The sequence below is a fragment of the Agelaius tricolor genome, unplaced genomic scaffold (assembly GCF_023055355.1).
Source record: "Agelaius tricolor isolate 1412-34295 unplaced genomic scaffold, bAgeTri1.0.p SCAF_144, whole genome shotgun sequence".
NCBI lineage: Eukaryota > Metazoa > Chordata > Aves > Passeriformes > Icteridae > Agelaius > Agelaius tricolor.
In genome coordinates this window covers 67,742-94,814 of record NW_027269404.1, presented here as the reverse complement: position 1 = coordinate 94,814, position 27,073 = coordinate 67,742, and the positions used below count along the sequence as shown (strand labels likewise).

Sequence of the window (27,073 nt, the reverse complement as noted above, 5' to 3'; positions counted from 1 at the left end):
CTCCGATGGTGCGATGGGCATGACCATAAATGGGGCGTGGCCTAAAGGTAAGGGGGCGTGGCCTGAGATTCCCCTCAGGGGAGTTGGGGACAATTTGGGGGGGTTTGGGGACATTTTTTGGGGTTTGGGGACACTTGGGGAGGTTTCGAGACATTTTCAGGGCCTTTGGGAGGGATTTTTTGACATTTCGGGGGAATTTAGGGACATTTTGGGGGGATTTTAGGGACATTTTTGGGGGGGGGTTGAGGTGACAGGCCACCCCCAGAGGTGACAAGGCCACCCTGACCCCGCTCCCCCCAAATTAAAAAAAAACAACAACAACCAAAAGAATTTTTATTACAAATTTTTTGCCAAAAAATTACCAAAAAAAATTTCGGCTCCAAAAGCCGCGAGCGGGGACAAGAGGGGGGGGCAGGGGACAAAGGGACATCGAGGGGGTGGCATTGGGGGGGGGGAAGGGGGAGGTGGCCTTGGGACCCCTCCTGGGGACGTTTTGGGGACAATTTTGGGGATTTTGGGGTCTTTTGGGGGGACATTTGGGGTCTTTTGAGGAGATTTGGGGACATTTTGAGGGGTCCTGGGGACATGTGGGGACATTAGGAGGAGTCTCAGGGGCATCTTGGGGCCTTTTTTGGATCCTTTTGGGGCCATTTCGGAGCTTTTTGGGTTACTTTAGGGACGTTTGAGGGATTTGGGGGACACTTGGAGGAATTTAGGGCCATTTGGAGGGGATTTGGGGCCATTTAGGGCCATTTTTGGGGATTTGGGGCATATAGGAGGTTTTAGGCGCATTTTTGGGGTCATTTGTGAGGGGATTTGGGGCAATTTTGGGGTCATTTTGGGGATCTGGGGCCATTTCCAGGCCATTTCTGGTGGTTTCGGCTCCGTTTTGGGGGATTTGGGGCCATTTTTGGGCCATTTGGGGCCATTTAGGGGGATTTTGGGATAATTTAGGGGATATTTTGGGGGCTTTGGGGCCGTTTTTGGGGTCAGAGGCGCAGGTGGGGCACGGCTCTGGTGACGTCCCTGAAGAAGGGGTGGCCCAGGGCGGCCTTGGCTGAGATTCGCTTGTTGGGGTCGTAGTGCAGCATTTGCTGGGGAGAAAAAGGGGGAAATTGGGAAAAAATGGGGGAAAGTGGGGGAAAATGAGAAAAAATGAGAAAAAATGGGGAAAAATGGGGAAAAATGAGGAAAAAATGAGGGGAAAATGAGGAAAAAATGGGAGAAAAGGGGGGAAAAGGGGAGGGGAAATGGGGAAGAATGGGAGAAAAGTGGAAAAATGGGGGAAATGGGGAAAAAGGCAGGGAAAAAAGGGAATATTGGGAGAAATCAGGAAAAATTGGGGAAAATCAGGAAAAATCGGGGAAAATTGGGGAAAATCAAGGAAAACTTGGAAAAATCAGGGAAAATTGGGGGAAATCAAGGAAAAATTGAGGATAATCAGGGAAAAGTGGGGAAAATCAAGGAAAAGTGGGGAAAATCAGGGAAAATTGGGGAATATCAAGGAAAAATTGGGGAAAATCAGGGAAAAGTGGGGAAAATCAAGGAAAAAGTGGAAAAATCAGGGAAAATTGGGGAAATTCCAGGAGAATTTGGGAAAAATCAAAGAAAAATTGGAAAAATCAAAGAAAAAGTGGAAAAATCAGGGAAAAGTGGGGAAAATCAAGGAAAAATTGGGGAAAATCAGGGAAAATCAAGGAAAAATTGGGGAAAATCAGGGAAAAATGGGGAAAATCAAGGAAAAATTGGGGAAAATCAGGGAAAACTTGGGGAAAATCAGGGAAAATTGGAGAAAATCAGGGAAAAGTGGGGAAAATCCAGGAAAACTTGGGGAAAAGGTGTGACAATTCAGGAGGAAGTGTCCCCTGTGTCCCCTCACCGCCAGGAGCTTGCGTCCCTCGTCGTCCAGCGGTGGCAGAACCTTGGCCAGGTCCTGGCGGGCCCAGCGGGGGAAGGTGGCCTTGTAGTCGGGCAGGGCCGACACCCCCGGCCAGGCGGCCTCGTCCGGGGTGCCCAGCGTGCGGAAAATGCGGAACAGCTGATCGATCTCGGAGTCACCCGGGAACAGGGCACGGCGAGTGATCTACGGGGACATTGGGGACATTGGGGACATTGGGGACATTGGGGACATTGGGGACAATGGGAACAGCTGATCGATCTCGGAATCGCCGGGGAACAGGGCACGGCGAGTGATCTGTGGGGACATTGGGGACATTACAGGGACAGGGCAATGGGGACAATGGGAACAGCTGATCGATCTCGGAGTCACCCGGGAACAGGGCACGGCGGGTAATCTGTGGGGACATCACAGGGACATTGGGGACATTGGGGACATCACAGGGACAATGGGAACAGCTGATCGATCTCGGAGTCACCGGGGAACAGGGCACGGCGAGTGATCTGTGGGGACATTGGGGACATTGGGGACACTGGGGACATTGGGGACATCACAGGGACAGGGCAATGGGGACATTGGGGACAATGGGAACAGCTGATCGATCTCGGAGTCACCGGGGAACAGGGCACGGCGGGTGATCTACGGGGACATTGGGGACATTGGGGACAATGGGAACAGCTGATCGATCTCGGAGTCACCGGGAAAGAGGTCACGGCGAGTGATCTGTGGGGACATTGGGGACATTGGGGACAATGGGAACAGCTGATCGATCTCGGAATCGCCAGGGAACAGGGCACGGCGAGTGATCTGTGGGGTGACAGAGACATTGGGGACATCGGGGACATTGGGGACAATGGGAACAGCTGATCGATCTCGGAATCGCCGGGAAACAGGGCACGGTGAGTGATCTGTGGGGACATTGGGGACATTGGGGACATCGGGGACATTGGGGACATCACAGGGACAGGGCAATGGGAACAATGGGAACAGCTGATCGATCTCGGAGTCACCAGGAAACAGCACACGGCGGGTGATCTGTGGGGACATTGGGGACACTGCTGGGACATGAGGGACACAGGGACATTGGGGACATCACAGGGACAGGGCAATGGGAACAGCTGATCGATCTCGGAGTCACCCGGGAACAGGGCACGGCGAGTGATCTGTGGGGTGACAGGGACATTGGGGACATTGGGGACAATGGGAACAGCTGATCGATCTCGGAGTCACCGGGAAACAGCGCACGGCGAGTGATCTGTGGGGTGACAGGGACATTGGGGACATTGGGGACATCACAGGGACAGGGCAATGGGGACAATGGGAACAGCTGATCGATCTCAGAGTCACCGGGTGACCTACAGAGTGCCAGGGACATCAGGGACAATGGGGACACCACAGGGACATCCCAGGGGACACCCACAGGGGATGCAGGGCTTGATCTCAGAGGGGACACAGAGGGACACCCCAAGGGACACCTGAGCCCCCCCCCCCCCAAAGCCACCCCCGGGGTGTTGGGGACATCCCGGCCGCCCCCAGGGGTCCCCGGTGCCACCCTGGGGGGCTCCGGTGCCACCCTGGGGTCCCCAGGCCCGTCCTGTCCCCTCCCCCCCCGGGCTTTGTCCCCTCCCCCGCCCCGTGAGCCCCTCGTGACCCCCCCCGGGCGTTGTGGCCACCCCGGGTGATGTGGGGGGGTCACATGGTGTCCCCTCCCCCCCCCAGCCCCCACAATGTCCCTTTGTTCCCACGGTGACGTCACCGCGGGGTCACCCCCGGGGGGTGGGGACAGCCCCAGTGTCACCTTAGGGGGGTCTGGGCATCCTGGGGGTCCCCAGTGTCACCTTAGGGGGGTCTGGGGACATCAGTGTCACCCCCAGTGTCACCTGAGGGGGGTTTGGGGACACCCAGGACACCCCTCAGTGTCCCCCATGTCCCCTCGGTGTCCCCAAATGCCACCCACCATCGCGGCAAAGATGCAGCCCAGGCTCTGTCACACCCAGTGCAGTGTCCCCAGTGTCCCCAAATGTCCCCAAATGTCCCCAAATGTCCCTCACCATCTCGGCGAAGATGCAGCCCAGGCTCCAGATGTCCACGGCTGTGCTGTAATATTTGCAGCCCAGCAGGATCTCGGGGGCGCGGTACCACAGGGTCACCACCTGGGGACAATGGGGACATCATCAGGGACATCATCAGGGACATCACCATCAACATCCCTAAGGTACCACAGGGTCACCACCTGGGGACAATGGGGACATCATCAGGGACATCATCAGGGACATCACCATCAACATCCCTAAGGTACCAGAGTGTCACCACCTGGGGACATTGGGGACATTAGGGACATCACCAACATCACCATCAACATCCCTAAGGTACCACAGGGTCACCACCTGGGAACAATGGGGACAATGGGAACATCATAGAGACACTGGGGACATGATCAGGGACAGGACATCCCTAAGGTACCAGAGCATCACCACCTGGGGACATTGGGGACATTGGGGACATTGGGGACATCACCAACATCACCATCACCATCCCTAAGGTACCACAGGGTCACCACCTGGGGACACTGGGGACATCATCAGGGACATCCCTAAGGTACCAGAGCATCACCACCTGGGGACATTGGGGACAATGGGGACATCATCAGGGACATCATCATCAACATCCCTAAGGTACCAGAGTGTCACCACCTGGGGACAATGGGGACATTGGGGACATCACCAACATCACCATCAACATCCCTAAGGTACCACAGGGTCACCACCTGGGGACATTGGGGACATCATAGAGACACTGGGGACATGATCAAGGACAGGACATCCCTAAGGTACCACAGGGTCACCACCTGGGGACAATGGGGACAAGATCAGGGACAGGACACCAGAGGTACCAGAGTGTCACCACCTGGGGACATTGGGGACATCACCAACATCACCATCAACATCCCTAAGGTACCAGAGTGTCACCACCTGGGGACAATGGGGACATCATCAGGGACAGGACAACCCTAAAGGGCTTCTGAGCCCCCCAGTCCCCCCCAAACCCCACATGGGGACCCTCAATCTCCCCCAAACCCCACAACTCGTGTGTGTAGGTTCACACAGGGATCCTAAAGAGCTTCTGAGCCCCCCAAGTCCCCCCCAAATCCCTCAAATCCCCCCAAAATCCCCCCCAAATCCCACATAGGGACCCCAAATCCCCACCTCGTGTGTGTAGGTCCTGACAGGCACCCCAAAGGCCCGGGCCAACCCAAAGTCAGCCAGTTTGATGGAGCCCCCAAACCCCTGAAATCCCCCCCAAATCCCCCCCAAATCCCCTGAAACCCCCCCCAAACCCCATAAGGGAACCCCAAATCCCCCCCAAATCCTCACCTCGTGTGTGTAGGTCCTGACAGGCACCCCAAAGGCCCGGGCCAGCCCAAAGTCAGCCAGTTTGATGGAGCCCTCGGCGTTGATGAGGAGGTTCTGAGGCTTCAGGTCCCGGTGCAGGACACGGTGGGCGTGGCAGAAGGCCAGGCCCTGCAGCAGCTGGAACAGGTAACTCTGGGGACATTGGGGACAGCGTTGGGGACAGCAGGGTCACAGCCCTGAGTGACCCAAGGGACCCCCAGGATGGGTTTGGGGTTTTGGGGTTTTATGGCAGAAGGCCAGGCCTTGCAGAAGATGGGACAGGTGACTCTGGGGACACTGGGGACATCGTTGGGGACATTGGGGACACTGAGGTCACAGCCCTGAGTGGCCCAGGGGACCCCCAGAATGGGTTTGGGGTTTTGGGGTTATATGGCAGAAGCCAGGCCCTGCAGAAGATGGGACAGGTGACTCTGGGGACACTGGGGACATTGTTGGGGACATTGGGGACACTGAGGTCACAGCCCTGAGTGACCCAAGGGACCCCCAGAATGGGTTTGGGGTTTTGGGGTTATATGGCAGAAGGCCAGGCCCTGCAGCAGCTGGAACAGGTAACTCTGGGGACATTGGGGACAGCGTTGGGGACATCGAGGTCACGGTCCTGAGTGGCCCAGGGGACCCCCAGAATGGGTTTGGGGTTAAATGACAGAAGGCCAAGTGACTCTGGGGACATTGGGGACAGCATTGGGGACAGCAGGGTCACAGCCCTGAGTGACCCAAGGGACCCCCAGAATGGGTTTGGGGTTAAATGACAGAAGGCCAAGTGACTCTGGGGACATTGGGGACATTGGGGTCAGTCCCATAAGAAACCCCTGAGCGAGCCCTGAGTGACCCAGGGGACCCCCAGGATGGGTTTGGGCTTTTGGGGTCCCCCAATGTCCCCTCAGGTGTTTTAGGGTCCCTCCATGTGTTTTAGGGACCTCCAGGTGTTTTAGGGTCTCCCCAGGTGTTTTGGGGTCCCCAATCAATGTTCCCCTCCAGGTTTTAGGGTTCCCCCAGTGTCCCCCAGGTGTTTTAGGGTCCCAGTCCCAGGTTTTAGGGTCCCCCAGGTGTTTTAGGGTCCCCTCGAGGGGGGAGCCCCACCTTGATGAGCGGCAGCGCGATCCCGCTGAGGGACGAGGAGTCCATGAACTTCTTCAGGTCCTGGTGCAGGAACTCGAACACCAGGTACAGCTTGTTCTCCGTGTGGATGACATCCAGGAGCCTGGGGGGACACAGGGACAGCTTGGGGACAGCCATGGGACACCTTGGGGACATGGGGACAGCTTGGGGACACAGGGACAGCCCTGGGACAGAGGGACAGGGACACAGGGACAGGGAGATGGGGACAGGAACTCCAACACCAGGTACAGCTTGTTCTCCGTGTGGATGACATCCAGGAGCCTGGGGGGACATGGGGACAGCTTGGGGACACGGGGACAGCTTGGGGACACGGCCTGGGACACACAGACAGCCATGGGACAGAGGGACAGGGACATGGGGACACCCATGGGGACAGGGACACAGGAATTCCAACACCAGGTACAGTTTGTTCTCTGTGTGGATGACATCCAGGAGCCTGGGGGGACATGGGGACAGCTTGGGGACACGGGGACAGCTTGGGGACAGCCATGGGACAGCTTGGGGACATGGCTTGGGACACACGGACAGCCCTGGGACACACAGACAGGGACACAGGGACATGGGAAGGCCACAGGGCCTGGCACGGCCACAGCACATCCTGGGGACACCCCTGGTCATGGGGGCTCCCCACAGCCCCCCAAAACCCTCCTGGGGACCCCTCCTTGGGGACATCTACCCCCAAAGCCCCCCAGGACCCCCCAAGACACCCCCAGGACACTCTTGGGATCCCCCAAACCCCTCCAGGACCCCCTAAACCTCCCCTGAAAGGCCCCCAGGACACTCCTGGGGACCCCTCCTTGGTGACATCTCCCACCCAAAGCCCCCAAAACACCCTCAGGACACCCCTGGGGACCCCTCCTCGGTGACATCTCCCCCCCAGAGCCCCCCAGGACACTCCTGGGGACCCCTCCTCGGTGACATCTCCCCCCAAACCCCCCCAGGACACCCCTGGGGACCCCTCCTCGGTGACATCTCCCCCCCAGAGCCCCCCAGGACACTCCTGGGGACCCCTCCTCGGTGACATCTCCCCCCAAACCCCCCCAGGACACCCCTGGGGACCCCTCCTCGGTGACATCTCCCCCCCAGAGCCCCCCAGGACACTCCTGGGGACCCCTCCTCGGTGACATCTCCCCCCAAACCCCCCCTCGAAGCCCCCAGACCCACTTGACGATGTTGGGGTGGTTGAGCTCCTTGAGCAGCGAGATCTCCCTGATGGCCGTGCTGGGGACACCCTCGGTCTCCCTGCGGTGACAAAGGCACGGGGGGGGGTCAGTGAGCCTTGGGGACCCCCCCAGGACCCCCGGGGACCCCCACTCACGTGTCCAGGCGGATCTTCTTGAGGGCCACCACCTCTCCTGTCACCTTGTTGCGGGCCTTGTAGACCACGCCGTAGGTGCCCTCGCCGATCTTCTCCACCTTCTGGAAGTTCTCCATGGGCGGGGGGGGACACCGGGGGGGGACCCCCGGAATTGGGGGGGGGGGGACGACACCGGGGGGACCCCCGGGATGGTGGGGACACCGCGGGGACACCGCGGGGACACCGGGAATGGGGATAAGGGGGGTTCTGGGGGGGTTCTTGGGGTGGTTTCGGTGGCCCGGGGGTGTCCCCAAGGGTGGCCCTGGAATTAGGGGGGTGGTCCCAAGGTGGCGGGAGGGGCTTCGGGGGGTCCCGGTGGTGGCACGGGGGTGACACGGGGGCGTCCCTGGGGGGCTCTGGGGGTGTCCCGGGGCCGGGGGTGTCCCTGGGAGGGCCGGGGGTGTCCCCGGGGGGGTTCCGGGGGTCCCGGCGGGGATATCCGGGATGGGGGAGGGGCTCCGGGGGTGTCCCCGGGCCCGGGGGGGTCCCTGGGCGGGTTCTGGGGGTCCCTGGGTGTCCCCGGGGGTCCCTGGGGGGGGTCCCTGGGGGTCCCGAGCGCCGCCGCCTCCCCCCCGCTCCCGCCAAAGCCGCGGCGGCCCCGCCCGCGCCGCTTCCCGCCTTGCCGCCGGCCACGCCCCCCGCGCCGCCGGCCATTGGCTGAGCGCGGAGTGACGTCATCGGAGACGCGGGAGATCCCTTAAAGAGATAGTGACACTACCGGGAAGCGGCAACGGGGGTGGCATCGGGACACCGGGGACAAGGGACAGGGGACAGGGACAGGGGATTGGAATTGGGACATCAGGGACCGGGGACCGAAACTTGGAATAGGGACAGGGACCGGAACCGGGGATTGGGATCGGGACAATGGGGACAGGGACACGGGATTGGGACAGGGACAGGGACAGGGACCGGAACCGGGGATTGGGATCGGGACAATGGGGACAGGGACACGGGATTGGGACAGGGACAGGGACAGGGACCGGGGATTGGAATCGGGACAATGGGGACAGGGACACGGGATTGGAACAGGGACAGGGACCGGGACCGGGGATTGGAATCGGGACAGGGACCGGAACCGGGATCGGGACCAAGGACCGGGATTGGGATCGGGATTGAGACCGGGACCGGGGATTGGAATGAGGATGGGGACCGGAATCAGGACCGGGATTGGGATCGGGACAATGGGGACAGGGACACGGGATTGGAACAGGGACCGGGACCGGGACCGGGGAGTGAGATCAGGATTTGAGGACCGGGACCGGGGATTTGGACTGGAACCGGAACCGGGATCGGGACCAAGGACCGGGATTGGGATCGGGATTGGGATCGGGATTGAACCCGGGGATAGGAACGGGGACCGGGATCAGTCCCGGGACCGGGATAAGGATGGGATCGGGATCGGGACCGGGAATTATGATCAGAACCAGGACAGGGACCGGGCTGGGGTCGGGGTCGGGCCCGGGACGCCGCAGGCTCCGCCCGGGATGCTCGGGCAGTGCCGGGACCGCAACCGGACACACGGGGGTCACGGGGAGCGGCCCCGGGGGACACACGGGGGTCACGGGGGGACACACGGGGGTCACGGGGAGCGGCCCGGGGGTCACGGGGAGCAGTCCCGGGGGTCACGGGGCTCTCGGGGGTCACGGGGCCCGCACGAGCGGCCACACGCACCGAGACAGCCCCGGGGGCGCGGAAATGGCCGGAGAGGAAAGATCGGGGTCCCCCCGTGTCACACACCGGGATCGGGGTCCCCCCGTGTCACCCCCCCGGGATCGGGGTCCCCCCTGTGCCATTGGGGTCCCCCCGTGTCACCCCCCGGGATCGGGGTCCCCCCTGTGCCATTGGGGTCCCCCCGTGTCACCCCCCGGGATCGGGGTCCCCCTGCGTGTGCAGAATTGGGGACCCCCGCTTTTGTCATGATCGGGGTCCCCCCCCATGTCACCCCCCGGGATTGGGGTCCCCCAGTGCCATTGGGGTCCCCCCGTGTCACCCCCCGGGATCGGGGTCCCCCTGTGCCATTGGGGTCCCCCCGTGTCACACATCGGGATCGGGGTCCCCCTGTGCCATCGGGGTCCCCCCGTGTCACCCCCCTGTGCCATTGGGGTGCCCCTCGTGTGTCACCCCCAGGGATCGGGGTCCCCCCCAATTTCGGGGTCCCCCCCTCGTGTCACCCACCGGGATCGGGGTCTCCCTGCGTGTGCAGAATTGGGGACCCCCCCTTTTGTCATGATCGGGGTCCCCCCGTGTGTCACCCCCCGGGATCGGGGTCCTCCCTGTGCCATTGGGGTCCCCCCGTGTCACCCCCCGGGATTGGGGTCCCCCTGTGCCATTGGGGTCCCTTTGTGTCACCCCCCTGTGCCATTGGGGTCCCCCCGTGTCACCCCCCGGGATCGGGGTCCCCCTGTGCCATTGGGGTCCCCCTGTGTCACCTCCCAGGATTGGGGTCCCCCCTGTGCCATTGGGGTCCCTTTGTGTCACCCCCCAGGATTGGGGTCCCCACCCCCCCCCCGATTCCCCCCACTGGGGCCCCCCCACTCTCCCTAAACTCGGGGACCCCCTTGAGTGCCCCCCCCCCCCATGTGCAGAATTGGGGGGACCCCCCCTCCCTTTTTCCTCCCCCGCTTTTCCTCCCCCATGGCTCTGTCAACCCCCCCCCCGACCCCCCAAAATCCCAAATAACCCAAAAAAACCAAAATCAAAAAATCCCAAATCTCTGTCCCTGGGGTCTCCAGGATGGTGGGGCCGCCCCCCAAAACCCCAAAACCCAAAACCCAAAATCTCCTCGGCGAACTGGGGGGGGTCCTTGTGTCCCCCCAAACCCTCCCAATGTCCCCCCAAACCCCCCCAATGTCCCCCCAAACCCCAAAAACGCTCCCAATGTCCCCCAAACCCCGAAACCGGTCCCAATGTCCCCCCAAACACCCAAAAGGGTCCCAATGTCCCCCCAAAACCCCAAACCGGTCCCAATGTCCCCCCAAACCGTCCCAATGTCCCCCCAAAACCCCAAACCGGTCCCAATGTCCCCCCAAACCCCCAAAACGCTCCCAATGTCCCCCTCAACCCCAAACCGGTTCCAATGTCCCCCCAAACGGTCCCAATGTCCCCCTAAACCCCAAACCGGTCCCAATTCCCCCCAAACCGATCCCAATGTCCCCCCAAAGCCCCAAAACGCTCCCAATGTCCCCCCAAAATGCTCCCAATGTCCCCCCAAACCCCAAAAACGCTCCCAATGTCCCCCCTACACCCCAAACCGGTCCCAATTCCCCCCAAAATGCTCCCAATGTCCCCCTAAACCCCAAAAGGGTCCCAATGTCCCCCCAAAACGCTCCCAATGTCCCCCCCAAACCCCCCTGACTCTTTTGGGGGGGTCCCCGTGTCCCCCCCTCCCCCGCGCCGTGTGACCGCGGCTGGCCCCACGTGGGTCGGGGGTGGGTCGGGGTTATGCAAATGAGCGTCCCCCTTTTTTGGGGGGGAGGGGGCGGGGTTATGCAAATGAGCGCCCCCTTTTTGTGTCGCCGCCGCCGTCCCCGGCGCCTCTGCCCCGGCCGAGCCGAGCGAGGAGCGAGAGACGAGCGGGGACCATGAGGGGGCTCGGGGCCATCGCGGTTTTGGGGGCGCTCCTGCTCCTGGCTGAGGCTCAGCGGAGTGAGTGGGGGATTTGGGGGGGCGGGGGGGCTCCCCGAGCTTCATCCCGTGGGGTTTTGGGGTGCAGAGCCCCCGCTTAAAGGGAAATCCTTCATAGAGTTGGGGCGTACCCCGATAATTCCCCTCTGGGGTGGTTTTGGGGGTCCCCAGGTGTGGGTTTGGGTTGGGGTTGGAGGCATAAATGGGGTTTTGGGGGGTTTCTTTGGGGTTTTTTTTGGGGTGTGGGGGGCGTCAGGAGCTTCATCCCGTGGGGTTTTGGGGTGCAGAGCCCCCACTTAAAGGGAAATCCTTCATAGAGCTGGGGTGTACCCCGATAATTCCCCTTTGAGGTGGTTTTGGTGGTTTCTGGTTAGGGTTGGAGGCATAAATGGGGGTTTTTTGGGGTTTTTTGGGGGTTTCTTTGGGGTGCGGGGCGCGTCCAGAGTCTCATCCTGTGGTGGTTTTGGGGTGCAGAGCCCCCGCTTAAAGGGAAATCCTTCATAGAGTTGGGTTGTACCCCGATAATTCCAATTGGGGTGGTTTTGGGGGTCCCCAGGTGTGGGTTTGGGTTGGGGTTGGAGGCATAAATGGGGTTTTTTGGGGTTTTTTTGGGGGTTTTTTTGGGGTGTGGGGGGCGTCAGGAGCTTCATCTTGTGGCGGTTTTGGGGTGTAGAGACCCCCTTAAAGGGAAATCCTTCATAGAACTGGGGTGTACCCCGATAATTCCCCTCTGGGGTGGTTTTGGGGGATCCCCAGGTGTGGTTTTGGGTTGGGGTTGGAGGCATAAATGGGGGTTTTTTGGGGTTTTTTGGGGTTTTTTTGGGGGTGTGGGCGGCGTCAGGAGCTTCATCTTGTGGCGGTTTTGGGGTGCAGAGCCCCCCTCGAAAGGGAAATTCTTCGTAGAGCTGGGGTGTACCCCGATAATTCCCCTTTGAGGTGGTTTTGGGGGGTCCCCAGGTGTGGGTTTGGGTTGGGGTTGGAGGCATAAATGGGGGTTTTTGGGGTTTTTTGGGGTTTTTTTTGGGGTGTGGGGGCGTCAGGAGCTTCATCTTGTGGCGGTTTTGGGGTGCAGAGCCCCCGCTTAAAGGGAAATCCTTCATAGAGTTGGGGTGTACCCCGATAATTCCAATTGGGGTGGTTTTAGGTTTGGGATAGAGGCATAAATGGGTTTTTTTTGGGGGTTTTTTGGGGTGTGGGTGGCATCAGGAGCTTCATCCTGTGGGGTTTTGGGGTGCAGAGCCCCCGCTTAAAGGGAAATTCTTCATGGAGCTGGGGTGTACCCCGATAATTCCCCTTTGGGGTGGTGTTGGGTTTGGGATAGAGGCATAAATGGGGTTTTTTGGGGTTTTTTGGGGTGCGGGGCGCGTCCAGAGTCCCATCCTGTGGGGTTTTGGGGTGTAGAGCCCCCCCTTAAAGGGAAATCCTAATGGGGGGACAGGGAGGACTTGGGGGGTCAGAGGAGAGGGGTGAGTGCCCGGAGAGTGGGGAACAGGGGGGACTCTGCAGCCCCCCGAAACTGGGGGGAATTTGTGGCCCCCCAAAACTGGGAGGAATTTGCAGCCCCGAAACTGGGAGGAATTTGGGGCTCCCCGAAACTGGGGGGAATTTGTGGCTCCCCGAAACTGGGGTGAATCTGCAGCCCCCCAACATTGGGATGAATTCGCAGCCCCCCAAAACTGGGGGGAATTTGCAGCCCCCGTAACTGGGGTGAATTTGCTGCCCCCCGAAACTGGGGGGAATCTGCAGTCCCCCGACATTGGGGTGAATTTGCTGCCCTCATAACTGGGAGGAATTTGCAGCCCCTGAAACTGGGAGGAATTTGTGGCTTCCCGAAATTGGGATGAATTTGCAGCCCCTCACACTTGGGGGAATTTGCAGCCCCCCGAAACTGGGGTGAATTTGCAGGCCCCCAAAACTGGGATGAATCTGCAGCCCCCCGAAACTGGGAGGAATTTGCAGCCCACGACATTGGGATGAATTTGTGGCCCCCCAAAACTGGGGAGAATTTGCAGCCCCTCACACTTGGGGGAATTTGCAGCCCCCGAAACTGGGGGGAATCTGCAGCCCCCCGACATTGGGATGAATTTGCAGCCCCCCGAAACTGGGATGAATTCGCAGCCCCCGACATTGGGGTGAATTCGCAGCCCCCAAAACTGGGGTGAATTTACAGCCCCCCGACATTGGGATGAATTTGCAGCCCCCGAAACTGTGGGGAATTTGCAGCCCCCCGAAACTGGGATGAATTTACAGCCCCTTGACACTGGGATGAATTTGCTGCCCTCATAACTGGGAGGAATTTGCAGCCCCCGACATTGGGATGAATTTGCGGCCCCCGAAACTGGGGTGAATTTGCAGCCCCCCAAAACTGGGATGAATCTGCAGCCCCCCGAAACTGGGAGGAATTTGCAGCCCCCGAAACTGGGAGGAATTTGCGGCCCCTCACACTTGGGGGACCCTGCAGCCCCCCGACCCCATGGTGGTCCCGTCCCTCCCGTCCCTCCCGTCCCGTCCCTCCGGCTCAGCTGAGCGTCACATGCAGCAGCTTTGGGCCCATGTGACGGCTTTGCCCGCGCGTGGCTTGGCCCGAGCCCCGTCACGAGGGCCCCGGGTCCCCCCCGGGTCCCCCCCGGGTCCCCCCAGGGTCGGGAGGACGCCCCAGGGGTGGGGGTGGCAGAGGGGAGATGTGGGGGACACTTGGGGGACGCTGGGGACCTCACTGAGCCCCCAAAGTTGGGGACACGAGGGACTTGGGAGTGTCCTGGGAGTGGGGGACATTGGGGACATTGGGGACATGGGGGTGTCCTGGGAGTGGGGGACATTGGGGACGTGTGGGACCCGACAGCCCCCCAAAAATAGGGGACATGGGGGGACATGTGGGACCCTTCATGCCCTGAGAATAGGGACACGACGTTCCCCAAAAATGGGGGGACATGGGGGGACATGACAACCCTTGAGAATGGGGGACACAGGGGACATGTGGGACCTCTGATCTCCCTGAGAATGGGGACATGGGGGACACGACAAACCCCTGATAATGGGGACACAGGGGACGTGACAAACCCCTGAAATGGGGGACATGGGGGACGTGACAAACCCCTGATAATGGGGACATGGGGGACATGACAAACCCCTGATAATGGGGACACAGGGGACGTGACAAATCCCTGAAATGGGGGACATGGGGGACGTGACAAACCCCCGAAATGGGGACACGGGGGACAGATGGGACCCTTCATCCCCCTGCGAATAGGGACACGACGTTCCCCAACAGTGGGGGACACGGGGACTCCACCGCCCCCCGAGAACGGGGGACACGGGGCCCCGTGGTGCCGCTGTCCCTGATGCCGCTGTCGCTGTCGCTGTCCCCGCAGGAGCCCCCGGGCGGGGCCGGAGCCGCGGGCGGAGCCCGGCCTGGAGCGGGCGGCCGGGGCCGTTCGGTGCCTGGGACTCGGCGCTGTACCCGCCCTGGCAGCAGCGCGACAGCCGCGACTGCTGGAGAGGTGAGCGCCACCCCGAGGGGCCGGGTCACCTCCTGGGATGGCTCTGTCACCGCCCGGGATGGCTCTGTCACCGCCCTGGGATGGCTCTGTCACTGCCCGGGATGGCCGTGTCACCCCCGAGGGGCCGGGTCACCTCCTGGGATGGCTCTGTCACCCCCCTGGGATGGCTCTGTCACCCACCCAGGCCATGTCACCCACCCCCAGGTTGGCTCTGTCACCCCCCCGGGCTGGCTCTGTCACCCACCCAGACCGTGTCACCCACCTGGCCTGGCCGTGTCACCCACCCATGGTGACCGTGTCATCCCCCAGGCCTGGCCGTGTCACCAGGGAGGTCTGGCAGTGTCACCCATCTGGCCTGGCCGTGTCACCCACCCACAGTGACTGTGTCACCCCCCCGGGCTGGCTCTGTCACCCAGCCGGGGTGGCCATGTCACCAGGGGGGTTTGGCCGTGTCACCGACCCCTCCCCGTTGTTGTCCCCACACAGGTGGCGATGTCACCTACCCGGGCTGGCTCTGCCACCCACCTGGAGTGGCTGTGTCACCCACCCAGGCCGTGTCACCCCCCTGGGCTGGCTCTGTCACCCACCCGGGGTGGCCCTGTCACCGGGGGGGTCTGGCCCTGTCACCAGGGGGGTCTGGCCCTGTCACCGGGGGGTCTGGCCATGTCACCAGTGGGGTCTGGCCCTGTCACCGGGGGGGTCTGGCCCTGTCACCAGTGGGGTCTGGCCCTGTCACCGGGGGGTCTGGCCATGTCACCAGTGGGGTCTGGCCCTGTCACCGGGGGGGTCTGGCCCTGTCACCAGTGGGGTCTGGCCCTGTCACCGGGGGGGTCTGGCCCTGTCACCAGTGGGGTCTGGCCGTGTCACCGACCCCTCCGCGCTGCTGTCCCCGCACAGGTGGCGATGTCACCTTCGACATCAGCAACGACGCGCCGACGCTGGCGGGTGCCCAGGCCACGTTCTCCATCGCCCTGCGCCTGCCCGGCACCCAGCGGGCGCTGCCCGACGGCCGCGTGGTCTGGGGGCAGAACTGCACCGTCAACGGTCTGAGAGCCCCGAGACGCCCGGAACCACCCTGGAACTACCCTGAACTAACCTGAAACAACCCCAAACCAACCCAAAACCACCCTGGAACTACCCTGAACTAACCTGAAACCATCCCAAAACAATCCAAAACCAACCCGAAACCATCCTGGAACTACCCTGAAACAACCCAAAACTAACCCAAAACCAACCTGAAACAACCCAGAACTAACCCAAAACCACCCTGGAACTACCCTGAAACAACCCAAAACCAACCCAAAACCATCCCAAAACAACCCAAAACCAACCCAAAACCATCCCGAAACAACCCAGAACTAACCCAAAACCACCCTGGAACTACCCAGAACTAACCTGAAACCATCCCAAAACAACCCAAACCAACCCGAAACCATCCTGGAACTACCCTGAAACAACCCAAAACTAACCCAAAACCATCCTGAAACAACCCAGAACTAACCCGAAACCACCCTGGAACTACCCAAAACCACCCTGGAACTACCCAGAACTAACCCAAAACTAACCCAAAACCACCCTGAAACAACCCAAAACCACCCTGAAACAACCCAAAACCAACCCAAAACCACCCTGGAACAACCCAAAACCAACCCAAAACCACCCTGGAACAACCCAAAACCAACCCAAAACCATCCTGAAACAACCCAAAATTAACCCAAAACCACCCTGGAACTACCCTGAAACCACCCCAAACCCCTTCAATCTCCAAAACCACCCTGAAACCACCTCAAACCAACCCCCAAACCACCCTGAAACCACCCCAAAACCACCCTGAAACTACCCCAAAACAACCCCAAAACCCCTTAAATCTTCAAAACTACCCTGAAACCACCCCAAAACCGCACCAAAACTAACCCAAAACCACCCTGAAACAACCCAAAACTACCCCAAACCACCCTGAAACCCCTTAAACCTCCAAAACTACCCCAAACCAACCCCAAAACCATCCCAAACCACCCTGAAACTATCCCAAAACAACCCCAAAACCACCCAAACCACCCCGAAACCATCCCAAAACCAGCCCCAAAACACCCTGAAACCCCTTAAACCACCCCAAAACAATCCCAGACCACCCCAAACTCCTCAAAACCACCCTAAAACCACCCTTAAACTACCCCAAAACCCCAGTGTCCCCTCAGCGTCCCCTCAGTGTCCCTGCGGTGTCCCCTGAACCCTGGTGTCCCCATGGTGTCCCCTCACCCTATGGTGTCCCTGGTGTCCCCAATGTCCCCTGAGCCCCGGTGTCCCCACGTTATCCCCAATGTCCCCTCATCCCTGGTGTCCCCATGGTGTCCCTGGTGTCCCCAATGTCCCCTCATCCCTGGTGTCCCCGGTGTCCCTCTGATATCCCTGTGGTGTCCTCGGTGTCCCCCCCAGGTGGCACAGGGGGACCACGATGTCCCCAATGTCCCCTGATCCCAGTGTCCCCTGAGTCCCGTGGTGTCCCTGCAGTGTCCCCTATGTCCCCTGACCCCTGATGTCCCTGTGGTGTCCTCGGTGTCCCCACAGGCACGCAGGTGGCAGAGGGGGACCACGATGTCCCCAATGTCCCCTGACCCCAGTGTCCCCTGAGTCCTGCTGTCCCTGTGGTGTCCCTGCAGTGTCCCCAATGTCCCCTGACCCCTCATGTCCTCACAGTGTCCCCTATGTCCCCTGATGTCCCCGTGGTGTCCCCGCTGTCCCCGCAGGCACGCAGGTGGCACAGGGGGACCCGGTGTCCCTCTGATGTCCCCGTGGTGTCCTCACAGTGTCCCCAATGTCCCCTGACCCCTGATGTCCCCGTGGTGTCCTCACAGTGTCCCCTATGTCCCCTGATGTCCCCACGGTGTCCCCTATGTCCCCTGACCCCTGATGTCCCCGTGGTGTCCCCGCTGTCCCCACAGGCACGCAGGTGACCCAGGGGGACCCGGTGTTCCCGGAGCAGCCGGACGCCACCGGGACCTTCCCGGACGGGACCCCCCTGCCCCAGGGCCGGCGGGGAAAATTCGTCTACGTCTGGTGGACGTGGGGTGAGTGAGGGTGGCACTGCTGTCCCCGGGGTGGCACTGCTGTCCCCGGGGTGGCACTGCTGGCCCTGAGGTGGCACCGCTGTCCCTGAGGTGGCACCGACCCTGCTGAGGTGGCACCGACCCCGCTGAGGTGCAAATGGCCCTGCTGTGGTGACACTGAGCCCACCGTGGTGGCACTCACCATGCTGTGATGGCACTGTCCCCATAGTGGTGGCACTGAGCCTGCCATGGTGGCACTGAGCCTGCCTTGGTGCCACTGTCCCCATTTTGGTGGCACCGACCCCACTGTGGTGCCACTGTCCCCATTTTGGTGGCACTGAGCCCACTGCGGTGCCACCGATCCTGCTGTGGTGGCACTGAGCCCACTATGGTGGCACTGTCCCCGCTGTCCCCATGGTGGCACTGTCCTGATTGTGGCACTGTCCCTGCTATGGTGGCACTGTCCCCATGGTGGTGGCACTGTCCTCATGGTGGCACTGTCCCCGCTATGGTGGCACTGTCCCCATGGTGGTGGCACTGTCCCCATGGTGGCACTGTCCCCACTATGTTGGCACTGTCCCCATGGTGGTGGCACTGTCCCCATTGTCCCCACTGTCCCCAGGGTGGTACTGGCAGGTGCTGGACGGGCCGGTGTCACAGCTCATGGTGGCACTGTCCCCGCTATGTTGGCACTGTCCCCGCTATGGTGGCACTGTCCCCATGGTGGCACTGTCCCCATTGTCCCCACTGTCCCCAGGGCAGTACTGGCAGGTGCTGGATGGACTCAGGGTGGGATGTCCCCATGGTGGCACTGTCCCCATGGTGGTGGCACTGTCCCTGCTGTGGTGGCACTGTCCCCATGGTGTCACTGTCCCAATTGTCCCCATTGTCCCCACTGTCCCCAGGGCAGTACTGGCAGGTGCTGGATGGACTCAGGGTGGGATGTCCCCATGGTGGCACTGTCCCCATGGTGGCGCTGTCCCCATGGTGGCACTGTTGTCCCCAGGGCGGTACTGGCAGGTGCTGGACGGGCCGGTGTCACAGCTCACGGTGGCACTGTCCCCATGGTGGTGGCACTGTCCCCATTGTCCCCACTGTCCCCAGGGCGGTACTGGCAGGTGCTGGACGGGCCGGTGTCACAGCTCACGGTGGACACTCAGGGGGTGGCGCTGGGCTCCTACACCATGGAGGTCACCGTGTACCACGCCCGGGGCCGGCAGAAATTCGTCCCCATCGGCCACGGCAGCAGCCAGTTCAGTGTCACCGGTGGGTGACACCGGGGGGACACCGGGGGGCACGGGGTGGGAAATGGGGCTGGGGGTTTGGCGTGGGGGTGCTGATGACACTGGGTGTGGGTGACACTGGGTGCAGGTGACATTGGCTGTGGGTGACACTGGGTGTGGGTGACACTGGGTGTGGGTGACATTGGGTGTGGGTGACATTGGGTGCGGGTGACATTGGGTGTGGGTGACACTGGGTGTGGGTGACATTGGGTGCGGGTGACACTGGGAGTGGGTGACACTGGGTGCGGGTGACATTGGGTGCGGGTGACACTGGGTGTGGGTGACACTGGGTGCAGGTGACACTGGGTTTAGGTGACACTGGGTGTGGGTGACACTGGATGCCCGTGCTGCAAGTGACAGTGGATTTTGGGGGCTGTAGGTGACACCGAGTGCAGGTGACACCAGGCTTAGGTGACATTGTGTGCTGGCGCTGCGGGTGACACTGGGTTTTGGGGCTGTAGGTGACACTGGGTGTGGGTGACACGGGGTGCAAGTGACAGAGAGTACAGGTGACACTGGCTATGGGTGACACTGGGCACAGGTGACACTGACTGTAGGTGACAGTGCAGGTGACTCTGGCTATAGGTGACACTGTGCACAGGTGACTCTGGCTGTAGGTGACACTGGGTGCAGGTGATACCGTGCACAGGTGACACCACACGCCACCATTCCCATCTCCCAGTCACTCCACTGCCCGTCCCCACACTGTCCCCACGTTGTCCCCACGCTGTCCCCACGTTGTGTCCCCACCCTCACCGTGTCCCTGTGCTGTCCCCACGCTGTCCTCCCTCACACCCTCACCGTGTCCCCACGCTGTCCCCAACTGTCCCCCCATCCTCACCGTGTCCCCGCGCTGTCCCCACGCTGTCCCCACCCTCACTGTGTCCCTGTGCTGTCCCCAGCTGTCCCCCCATCCTCACCGTGTCCCCGCGCTGTCCCCACGCTGTCCCCGCGCTGTCCCCGCGCTGTCCCCACCCTCACCGTGTCCCCGCGCTGTCCCCACCCTCACCGTGTCCCCGCGCTGTCCCCGCAGACCAGGTCCCGCTGTCGGTGGCGGTGTCGCAGCTGCAGGACCCGGCGGCGGCGGCGGTGACCGGGGGCGGTCGCTTCGTGCGGAACCGCGCGGTGGCGTTCGCGGTGCGGCTGCACGACCCGAGCCGGTACCTGCGCCACGCCGACATCTCCTACTCGTGGGACTTCGGGGACCAGAGCGGGACCCTCATCTCGCGCAGCGCCACCGTCACCCACACCTATCGCGACAGCGGCACCTTCTCGGCCCGCCTGGTGCTCCAGGCCGCCATCCCGCTCAGCCCCTGCGGGCCCAGCACGGCCCCCGCCGCCGCCACCACCGGGGCGGGCACCGAGCCCGCGGCCACCACCGCCGCCACCGCCGGCGCGCAGAGCACGGTGCCGGCCGCCAGCACCGGTAAGGGAGCGGGACGGGGGGGGCGGTGTCACCGCGGGCTGCGGGACGGGGTGGTGCTGGCACAGCCCTGGTTTGTGGCACCCTGGTGTCACCCCAGCCCTTCAGAGCCACCACAGTCCATAATGTGTGTCCCAAATGTCCCCCCAGCCCCTCAGAGCCACCACAGTGCATAGTGAGTGTCCCCAGTGTCCCCTCATCCCCTCAGAGCCACCACAACCCTTAATGTGTGTCCCAAATGTCCCCTCACCCCCCCAGAGCCACCACAGTCCATAGTGAGTGTCCCCAATGTCCACTCACCCCCCAGAGCCACCACAATCCATAATGTGTGTCCCCAATGTCCCCTCACCCAATACTGAGTGTCCCCAGTGTCCCCCCAGCCCTACAGAGCCACCACAGTCCATAGTGAGTGTCCCCAATGTCCCCTCAACCCTCAGAGCCACCACAGTCCATAGTGAGTGTCCCCAATGTCCCCCCACACCAGACTCAGTGTCCTCAATGTCCCTCCACACCTCAGAGCCACCCCACCCCATAATTTGTGTCCCCAATGTCCCCCCCCCCACCCCACAGAGCCCCCAGACCCCCCCAGCCCACCTTGTGTCCCCCCAGTGTCACCTGAGGGGACACGGAGCATCCTGGACAATGGAGCTGGGGGGTCCCGGGGGTGACCCCAGCCCAGAACTGGGGGGTCCCGGGTGACCCCAGCTCTGGGGGGGTCCCGGGGGTGACCCCAGCCCGGAATCGGGGGGTCCCGGGGGTGACCCCAGCCCCGCTCTCCCCACAGCCCCCGCAGCCTCTGGGGAGCCGGCGGAGCCCACGGGGGGCTCGGCAGTGGAGCCCTCGGACCCGGCTGTCACCGACCCTTCTGTCCCCGTTGTCACCGATCCCGCTGTCCCCGTTGTCACCGACCCTTCTGTCCCCGTTGTCACCGATCCCGCTGTCCCCGCTGTCACCGGTCCCGCCGCCACCGCGCCCTCTGCGGTCGCTGTCACCGAGCTCTCGGTCCCCTCCGCCGCCGCCGGCACCGCGCCCGTCGCCTCCTCCGTGTCCCCCTCTGTCGCCAGCGCGGCCGGGGCCACCTCTGTCCCCTCTGTCGCCTCGGTGGAAGCGACAGCGGCTGCAGGTGGGTGCTGGCCCGGCCCGGGGCTGGGGACACATCGGGGATGTCCCCGAGGGCTCTGCTGTCCCCTTGTCCCCGCCCAGCGTTTCCCGTGTGTCCCTGCAGGTGCGGCGACAGACGGAGGCGCGGGTGACGTCACAGCTGCTGCGGCCACAGCTGGAGCGGCCACAGCTGGAGCGGCCACAGCTGGAGCGGCCACAGCTGGATCCGCCCTCGATGCCACCGCTGCGGCCACACTCGCTGCCACCGCAGATGCCACCATAGAAGCCACCGTGGGAGCCACCGCTGTGTCCCTGGCCGCCGCCACAGCTGGCGCCACAGCTGGCGCCACATCTGGAGCCACATCTGGCACCACAGCCCAGCCCCTGGCCCTGGTGAAGCGCCAGGCGCCGCTCGGGGACGTGCCCTGTGTCCTGTACCGCTACGGCACCTTCGCCACCCAGCTGGACATCGTCCGTGAGTCGGGGGTCCCGGGGGGATCTGGGGGTCTGGGGGGGTCCCAGGGGGGTCCCCGAGGGTCCAACCGGGGCTTCCCCGCCCCGCTGAGCCCCCCTGGCCCCTCCCCAGAGGGCATCGAGAGCGTGGCCATCGTGCAGGTGGTGCCCGAGGGCGGCGGCGGCAGCAGCGTGGAGCTGACGGTGACGTGCGAGGGAGGGTGAGCGGGGACGGCGGGGACAAGGGAGGGGACGGCGCCCACAAATCCTCAGAATGATCCCAAATCGCCCCCAAAAAATGCCACCCAAAGCGCCAAAAAGCCGGGCCTGAAAATGACCCCAAATCCCCCCAGAAACTGCCCCCAAACCCCCGAAAAAGTTCCCATAAATGACCCCAAATCCCCCCAAAAACTGCCCCCAAACCCCCGAAAAAGTTCCCATAAATGACCCCAAATCCCCCCAGAAACGACCCTAGAACCCCTCAAAACAGCTCCAGATCCCAAAAATTATCCCTAATGCCCCCAAAACGGCCCCCAAACCACCTGAAATCCTCAAAACCGACCCCCAAAACGGCCCCAAAAATGACCCCAAATCCCCCCCAAAAACAGTCCCAAAACGACCCCAAATCCCCCTCCATGCCCCCAAAATGGCCTCAAATCCCCAAAACCGACCCCAAGTCCCCCCAAAACTGTCCCAAAACCCCCCAAAACGGCCCCAAAACCCCCCTAAATCCTCAAAACCGATCCCAAATCCTCCCCAAAACTGCCCCCAAACCCCCCAAAACCGGGCCCAAAAATGGCCCCAAATCCCCCTAAACCCCCCAAAACCGGCCCCAAACGCCCCCAAACCGACGGCGGCGCGGCCGCAGGGTGCCCTCGGAGGTGTGCACGGTGGTGGCGGACGCCGAGTGTCGCACGGCGGAGGCGGAGTCGTGCTCGGCGGTGTCGCCGTCGCCGCCCGGCTGCGAGCTCGTGCTGCGCCAGGACTTCAACCGCAGCGGCCTCTTCTGCCTCAACGTGTCCCTGGCCAACGGCAACGGGCTGGCCGTGGCCACCACCCGCGTGGCCGTGGGAGGTGCGACACGGGGACAGGGCCGGGGGGTGTCCCCTGGGTCCCCTGGGCGGTTCCTGTTCTGAGGAAGTGGCAGGGACAGGGCCAGGGGTTGTCCCCAAGGTCCTCTGGGTGGGGCTGGGTGTCCCTGGCCCGGAGGGGTGGCAGGGATAGGAGGAAAAGGGTCCCCAAGGTCCCCTGGGTGGTTCCGGCTCTGGGGAGTGGCAGGGACACGGGGACAGGGCTGGGGATGTCCCCAGGGTCCCCTGGGTGGGGCCGGGTGGTTCCTGTTCTGAGGGAGTGGCAGGGACAGGGCCAGGGGATGTCCCCAAGGTCCTTTGGGTGGTTCCTGTTCCAAGGAAGTGACAGGGACAGGGGGACGGGGGCTGGGATGTCCACGGGTGTCCCTTGGGTGGGGCTGGGTGGTTCCTGGTCCCGGAGGTGACAGGGACACGGGGACAGGGGCTGGGATGTCCCCAAGGTCTCCTGGGTGGGGCTGGGCTCTTCCTGCTCCGGGGAGGTGACAGGGACAGGGGGACAGGGTCCCCGAGGGTCCCCTGGGTGGCACTGGGCAGTTCTTGCACTGGGGAGTGACAGGGACGGGGTTCAGGGATGTCCCCAAGGTCCTGGGGATGTCCCCAAGCACCCCTGGGTGGTTCCTGTTCCGAGGAAGTGGCAGGGACAAGGGGACGGGGTCCTGGGGGATGTTCCCAGTGTCCCCTGGGTGGGGCTGGGCTGTTCCTGGTCCCAGAGGTGACAGGGACAGGGTCTGGGGATGTCCCCAAGGTCCCCTGGGTGGGGCTGGGCTGTTCCTGGTCCCAGAGGTGACAGGGACAGGGGCAGGGGGCTGTCCCCAAGGTCCCCTGGTGGCACTGGGCTGTCCCTGTCCCCAGGAGCTGCCCCGGCCGGCGGTCACACCACGCTGTTCGTGGGACTCGTGCTGGTGGCGGCCGCCCTGGGCACGGCCGCGTACACCTACAGGTGAGGGGACAATGGGGACACTGGGGGGACACTGGGGACATTGGGGGGACATCAGGGACAATGGGGACACTGGGGGGATTGGGGAGATTGGGGGGACATCAGGGACACTGGGGACAATGGAGACACTGGGGGGATTGGGGGGACATCAGGGACACTGGGGGGATTGGGGACACTGGGGATATTGGGGGGACACTGGGGACATTGGGGGGATTGGGGACACTGGGGACACTGGGGGGACACTGGGGACACTGGGGGGACACTGGGGACAATGGGGGGACACTGGGGACATTGGGGACACTGGGGACATTGGGGGATTGGGGACACTGGGGGGACATCAGGGACACTGGGGACATTGGGGACACTGGGGACATTGTGGGGATTGGGGACACTGGGGACACTGGGGGGACATTGGGGACACTGGGGACAGTGGGGGGATTGGGGACACTGGGGACATTGGGGGGACATCAGGAACAGTGGGGACATTGGGGGGATTGAGGACATTAGGGACACTGGGGGGACATTGGGGACACTGGGGGGACACTGGGGACACTGGGGACATTGGGGGGACACTGGGGACATTGGGGGATTGGGGACACTGGGGACACCAGGGACACTGGGGACACTGGGGACACTGGGGACATTGGGGGGACATCAGGGACACTGGGGACATTGGGGGGACACTGGGGGGGTTGGGGACATTGGGGACACTGGGGACAATGGGGGGACACTGGGGACATTGGGGGGACATCAGGGACACTGGAGACAATGGGGACACTGGGGGGACATTGGGGACACTGGGGGGACATTGGGGACACTGGGAGGACACTGGGGACACTGGGGACATTGGGGGGATTGGGGACATTGGGGACACTGGGGACACTGGGGGGACATTGGGGACACTGGGGGGACACTGGGGACACTGGGGACATTGGGGGGACACTGGGGACATTGGGGGATTGGGGACACTGGGGACACTGGGGACATTGGGGACACTGGGGACACTGGGGGGACATTGGGGACACTGGGGACACTGGGGGGACATTGGGGACACTCCCTATGGGGTTGGGGACACTTTTTTTATGGCATTATGGGGTTGTTACGGGGTTGGTGACATCTGGGACACCCCACAGGGGGGAGGTGACACTCTGGGGTTGGGGACACTTTTTATGGGGTTATTATGGGGTCGGGGACATCGGGGACACTCCCAATAGGGAGGAGGTGACACTGTGGGGTTGGGGACATCGGGGACACCCCCAGTGGGGTTGGGGACATCAGGGACGCCCCTCGGCCAGGCGGTGACACCGCGTGTCCCCTCCCAGACGAGTCAAGTCCCCGTTGCTGTCCCCGGCGTCCCCTCCCGGCCGGTCCCGGGCGTGGCTGTCCCCAAATGTCCCCGCGGTTCGGCGGCTGCTGCAGCGCGCCCTGGGGGCGGCCCCGAGCGGCGAGAGCAGCCCCCTCCTCCAGGGCCGCTCGGTCTAGGGACCCCCGCCCCAAAAACGGCCCCACAAAACCCCCCCGCAGCTGGGGACAGGCGCGGTGGCCTTGGTGACACCGGGATTAAAGCTGCCAAGTGCCCCAGGCTCTGGCTCTGTGTGATTTTGGGGGGTTCTGGAGGGGTTTTGGGGGGATTTTCGGGGGGTTTTGGGTGGTTTTGGGGAGGTCTGAGGGGATCCGGGGCGGTTTTGGGGGATTTTGGGGGGATTTTGGGGGGATTTTGGGGTATCTGGGGGAAATCCTGAAGGGGTCTGGGGGGATTTTGGGGTGGTTTTAGGGGGCTCTGAGGAGATCCAGGGAGGTTTTGGAGGGGTCTTGGGTGGATTTTGGGGGGCCTGGGTGGATTTTGGGGGGGTTTTGGGTGGTTTTGGGGGGATCTGAGGGGATCTGGGGGTGGTTGGGTGGATTTTGGGGGGGTTCTGGGTGGTTTTTGGGGGGTCTGAGAGGATCCGGGGGTGGTTGGGGGGATTTTTGGGGGGTTTTGGGTGGGTTTTGAGGCGTCCTGTGGGTGATTTGGGGGTTTCTGGGTGGTTTTGGGGGGGTCAGAGGGGATCCGGGGGGCAATTGGGTGGATTTTGGGGGGTTTTGGGTGGGTTTTGAGGCGTCCTGTGGGTGTTTTTTTGGGGTTTTTGGGGGGCCCTGGGGGCGGCCCCGAGCGGCGAGAGCAGCCCCCTCCTCCAGGGCCGCTCGGTCTCGGGACCCCCGCCCCAAAAACGGCCCCACAAAACCCCCCCGCAGCTGGGGACGGGGTTGGGGACAGGCGCGGTGGCCTTGGTGACACCGGGATTAAAGCTGCCAAGTGCCCCAGGCTCTGGCTCTGTGTGATTTTGGGGGGGTCCTGGGGGGATTTTGGGTGATTTCGGGGGGATTTTGGGTGGTTTTGGGGTATCTGGGGGTGTCCAGGAGGGGTTTTGGGGTGGTTTGAGGGGGTCTGGGTGGATTTTTGGGGCGTTTTCAGGTGGTTTAGGGACCTCTGAGGGAATCCAGGGGGGTTTGAGGGGATCTTGGGTGGATTTGGGGGTGCCTGGGGGGTTTTGGGGGATTTTGAGGGGGTCCAGAGATGACTTGGGGGGGACTCGAGGGTGTTTTAGGGGGCTCTGAAGGGATCCAGGAGGGTCTGGGGGGATTTTGGGTGAGTTTTGGGGGGTCTGGGGTCATCCGGAGTGGATTTCGGGGGGTCTTGGAAGGTTCCAAGAGGGAATTTTGGGGGATCCTGGGGGGTTTTGGGGTGTCCTGGGGGGGCCCTGAGCTCCCTCCCCCAGGGTCCCTCTGTCCAGAGACCCCCGCTCCCAAAAGAGTGACCACACCCCCTAATTTACATATTAATTAAA

At 62.6% G+C, this 27,073-nt stretch overlaps 3 protein-coding genes and 2 long non-coding RNA genes across 11 annotated transcripts; 2 read left to right on the top strand and 3 right to left on the bottom strand.

The window, feature by feature from the left end:
- Positions 1-330: 330 nt before the first annotated feature.
- CDK2 (cyclin dependent kinase 2) lies at positions 331-9,538 on the bottom strand. Of its 2 annotated transcripts, none has more exons than XM_071420473.1 (7): positions 7,748-9,538; positions 7,594-7,671; positions 6,391-6,511; positions 5,272-5,418; positions 3,949-4,050; positions 1,880-2,083; positions 331-1,094 (listed from the first exon to the last, which is right to left on the bottom strand). In XM_071420473.1, the coding sequence occupies exons 1-7, from the start codon at positions 7,861-7,863 to the stop codon at positions 990-992; spliced, it is 873 nt and encodes a 290-aa protein (XP_071276574.1). In that variant the 5' UTR covers positions 7,864-9,538; the 3' UTR covers positions 331-989. The 2 variants fall into 2 exon arrangements, with proteins under 2 accessions (XP_071276574.1, XP_071276573.1); XM_071420472.1 differs by having other exon boundaries at positions 5,272-5,442; positions 7,748-9,533.
- Positions 9,482-11,282, top strand: LOC139586826 (formin-2-like). Its single transcript, XM_071420479.1, has 3 exons — positions 9,482-9,671; positions 9,752-10,614; positions 11,262-11,282. Exons 1-3 carry the CDS (start codon positions 9,482-9,484, stop codon positions 11,280-11,282), a joined length of 1,074 nt encoding a protein of 357 aa, XP_071276580.1.
- Positions 11,283-11,297: 15 nt separating this feature from the next.
- On the top strand, positions 11,298-25,826 carry PMEL (premelanosome protein). Of its 3 annotated transcripts, XM_071420467.1 has the most exons (12): positions 11,298-11,431; positions 14,782-14,910; positions 15,808-15,954; positions 17,853-17,978; positions 19,062-19,223; positions 20,274-20,666; positions 21,448-21,786; positions 21,889-22,239; positions 22,351-22,438; positions 23,086-23,291; positions 24,161-24,248; positions 25,568-25,826. In XM_071420467.1, exons 1-12 carry the CDS (start codon positions 11,368-11,370, stop codon positions 25,725-25,727), a joined length of 2,253 nt encoding a protein of 750 aa, XP_071276568.1. In that variant the 5' UTR covers positions 11,298-11,367; the 3' UTR covers positions 25,728-25,826. The 3 variants fall into 3 exon arrangements, with proteins under 3 accessions (XP_071276568.1, XP_071276569.1, XP_071276570.1); XM_071420468.1 differs by lacking the exons at positions 11,298-11,431; positions 14,782-14,910; positions 15,808-15,954; positions 17,853-17,978 and adding exons at positions 18,473-18,593; positions 18,729-18,876 and having other exon boundaries at positions 18,978-19,223; XM_071420469.1 differs by lacking the exons at positions 11,298-11,431; positions 14,782-14,910; positions 15,808-15,954; positions 17,853-17,978 and adding an exon at positions 18,750-18,876 and having other exon boundaries at positions 18,978-19,223.
- Positions 11,800-17,092, bottom strand: LOC139586816 (uncharacterized). Of its 4 annotated transcripts, none has more exons than XR_011678018.1 (4): positions 17,000-17,092; positions 16,815-16,933; positions 15,004-16,646; positions 11,800-14,939 (listed from the first exon to the last, which is right to left on the bottom strand). It is a non-coding gene; the product is annotated as an uncharacterized lncRNA (long non-coding RNA). The 4 variants fall into 4 exon arrangements; XR_011678017.1 differs by having other exon boundaries at positions 11,800-16,006; positions 16,060-16,646; XR_011678019.1 differs by having other exon boundaries at positions 11,800-16,305; positions 16,337-16,646.
- Positions 17,225-18,694, bottom strand: LOC139586817 (uncharacterized). The gene is made up of 4 exons (XR_011678020.1): positions 18,616-18,694; positions 17,816-18,403; positions 17,442-17,689; positions 17,225-17,308 (listed from the first exon to the last, which is right to left on the bottom strand). It is a non-coding gene; the product is annotated as an uncharacterized lncRNA (long non-coding RNA).
- Positions 25,827-27,073: the final 1,247 nt, after the last annotated feature.

Excerpts from the sequence above, each read along its gene's own strand:
- CDK2 (XM_071420472.1), bottom strand. The coding sequence starts at position 7,863 with ATGGAGAACTTCCAGAAGGTGGAGAAGATCGGCGAGGGCACCTACGGC. Across the intron at positions 7,672-7,747 it reads AAGAAGATCCGCCTGGACAC|GGAGACCGAGGGTGTCCCCA; the intron begins GTGAGTGGGGGT and ends TTGTCACCGCAG. Across the intron at positions 2,084-3,948 it reads GCTGCATCTTCGCCGAGATG|ATCACTCGCCGTGCCCTGTT; the intron begins GTGAGGGACATT and ends ATGTCCCCGTAG.
- LOC139586826 (XM_071420479.1), top strand. The coding sequence starts at position 9,482 with ATGGCCGGAGAGGAAAGATCGGGGTCCCCCCGTGTCACACACCGGGAT. Across the intron at positions 9,672-9,751 it reads CGGGATCGGGGTCCCCCTGC|TGCCATTGGGGTCCCCCCGT; the intron begins GTGTGCAGAATT and ends GGGGTCCCCCAG. Across the intron at positions 10,615-11,261 it reads TCCCCCCAAACCCTCCCAAT|GGGGCGGGGTTATGCAAATG; the intron begins GTCCCCCCAAAC and ends TTTGGGGGGGAG.
- PMEL (XM_071420467.1), top strand. The coding sequence starts at position 11,368 with ATGAGGGGGCTCGGGGCCATCGCGGTTTTGGGGGCGCTCCTGCTCCTG. Across the intron at positions 14,911-15,807 it reads CAGCCGCGACTGCTGGAGAG|GTGGCGATGTCACCTTCGAC; the intron begins GTGAGCGCCACC and ends GTCCCCGCACAG. Across the intron at positions 22,240-22,350 it reads CACCCAGCTGGACATCGTCC|AGGGCATCGAGAGCGTGGCC; the intron begins GTGAGTCGGGGG and ends GCCCCTCCCCAG.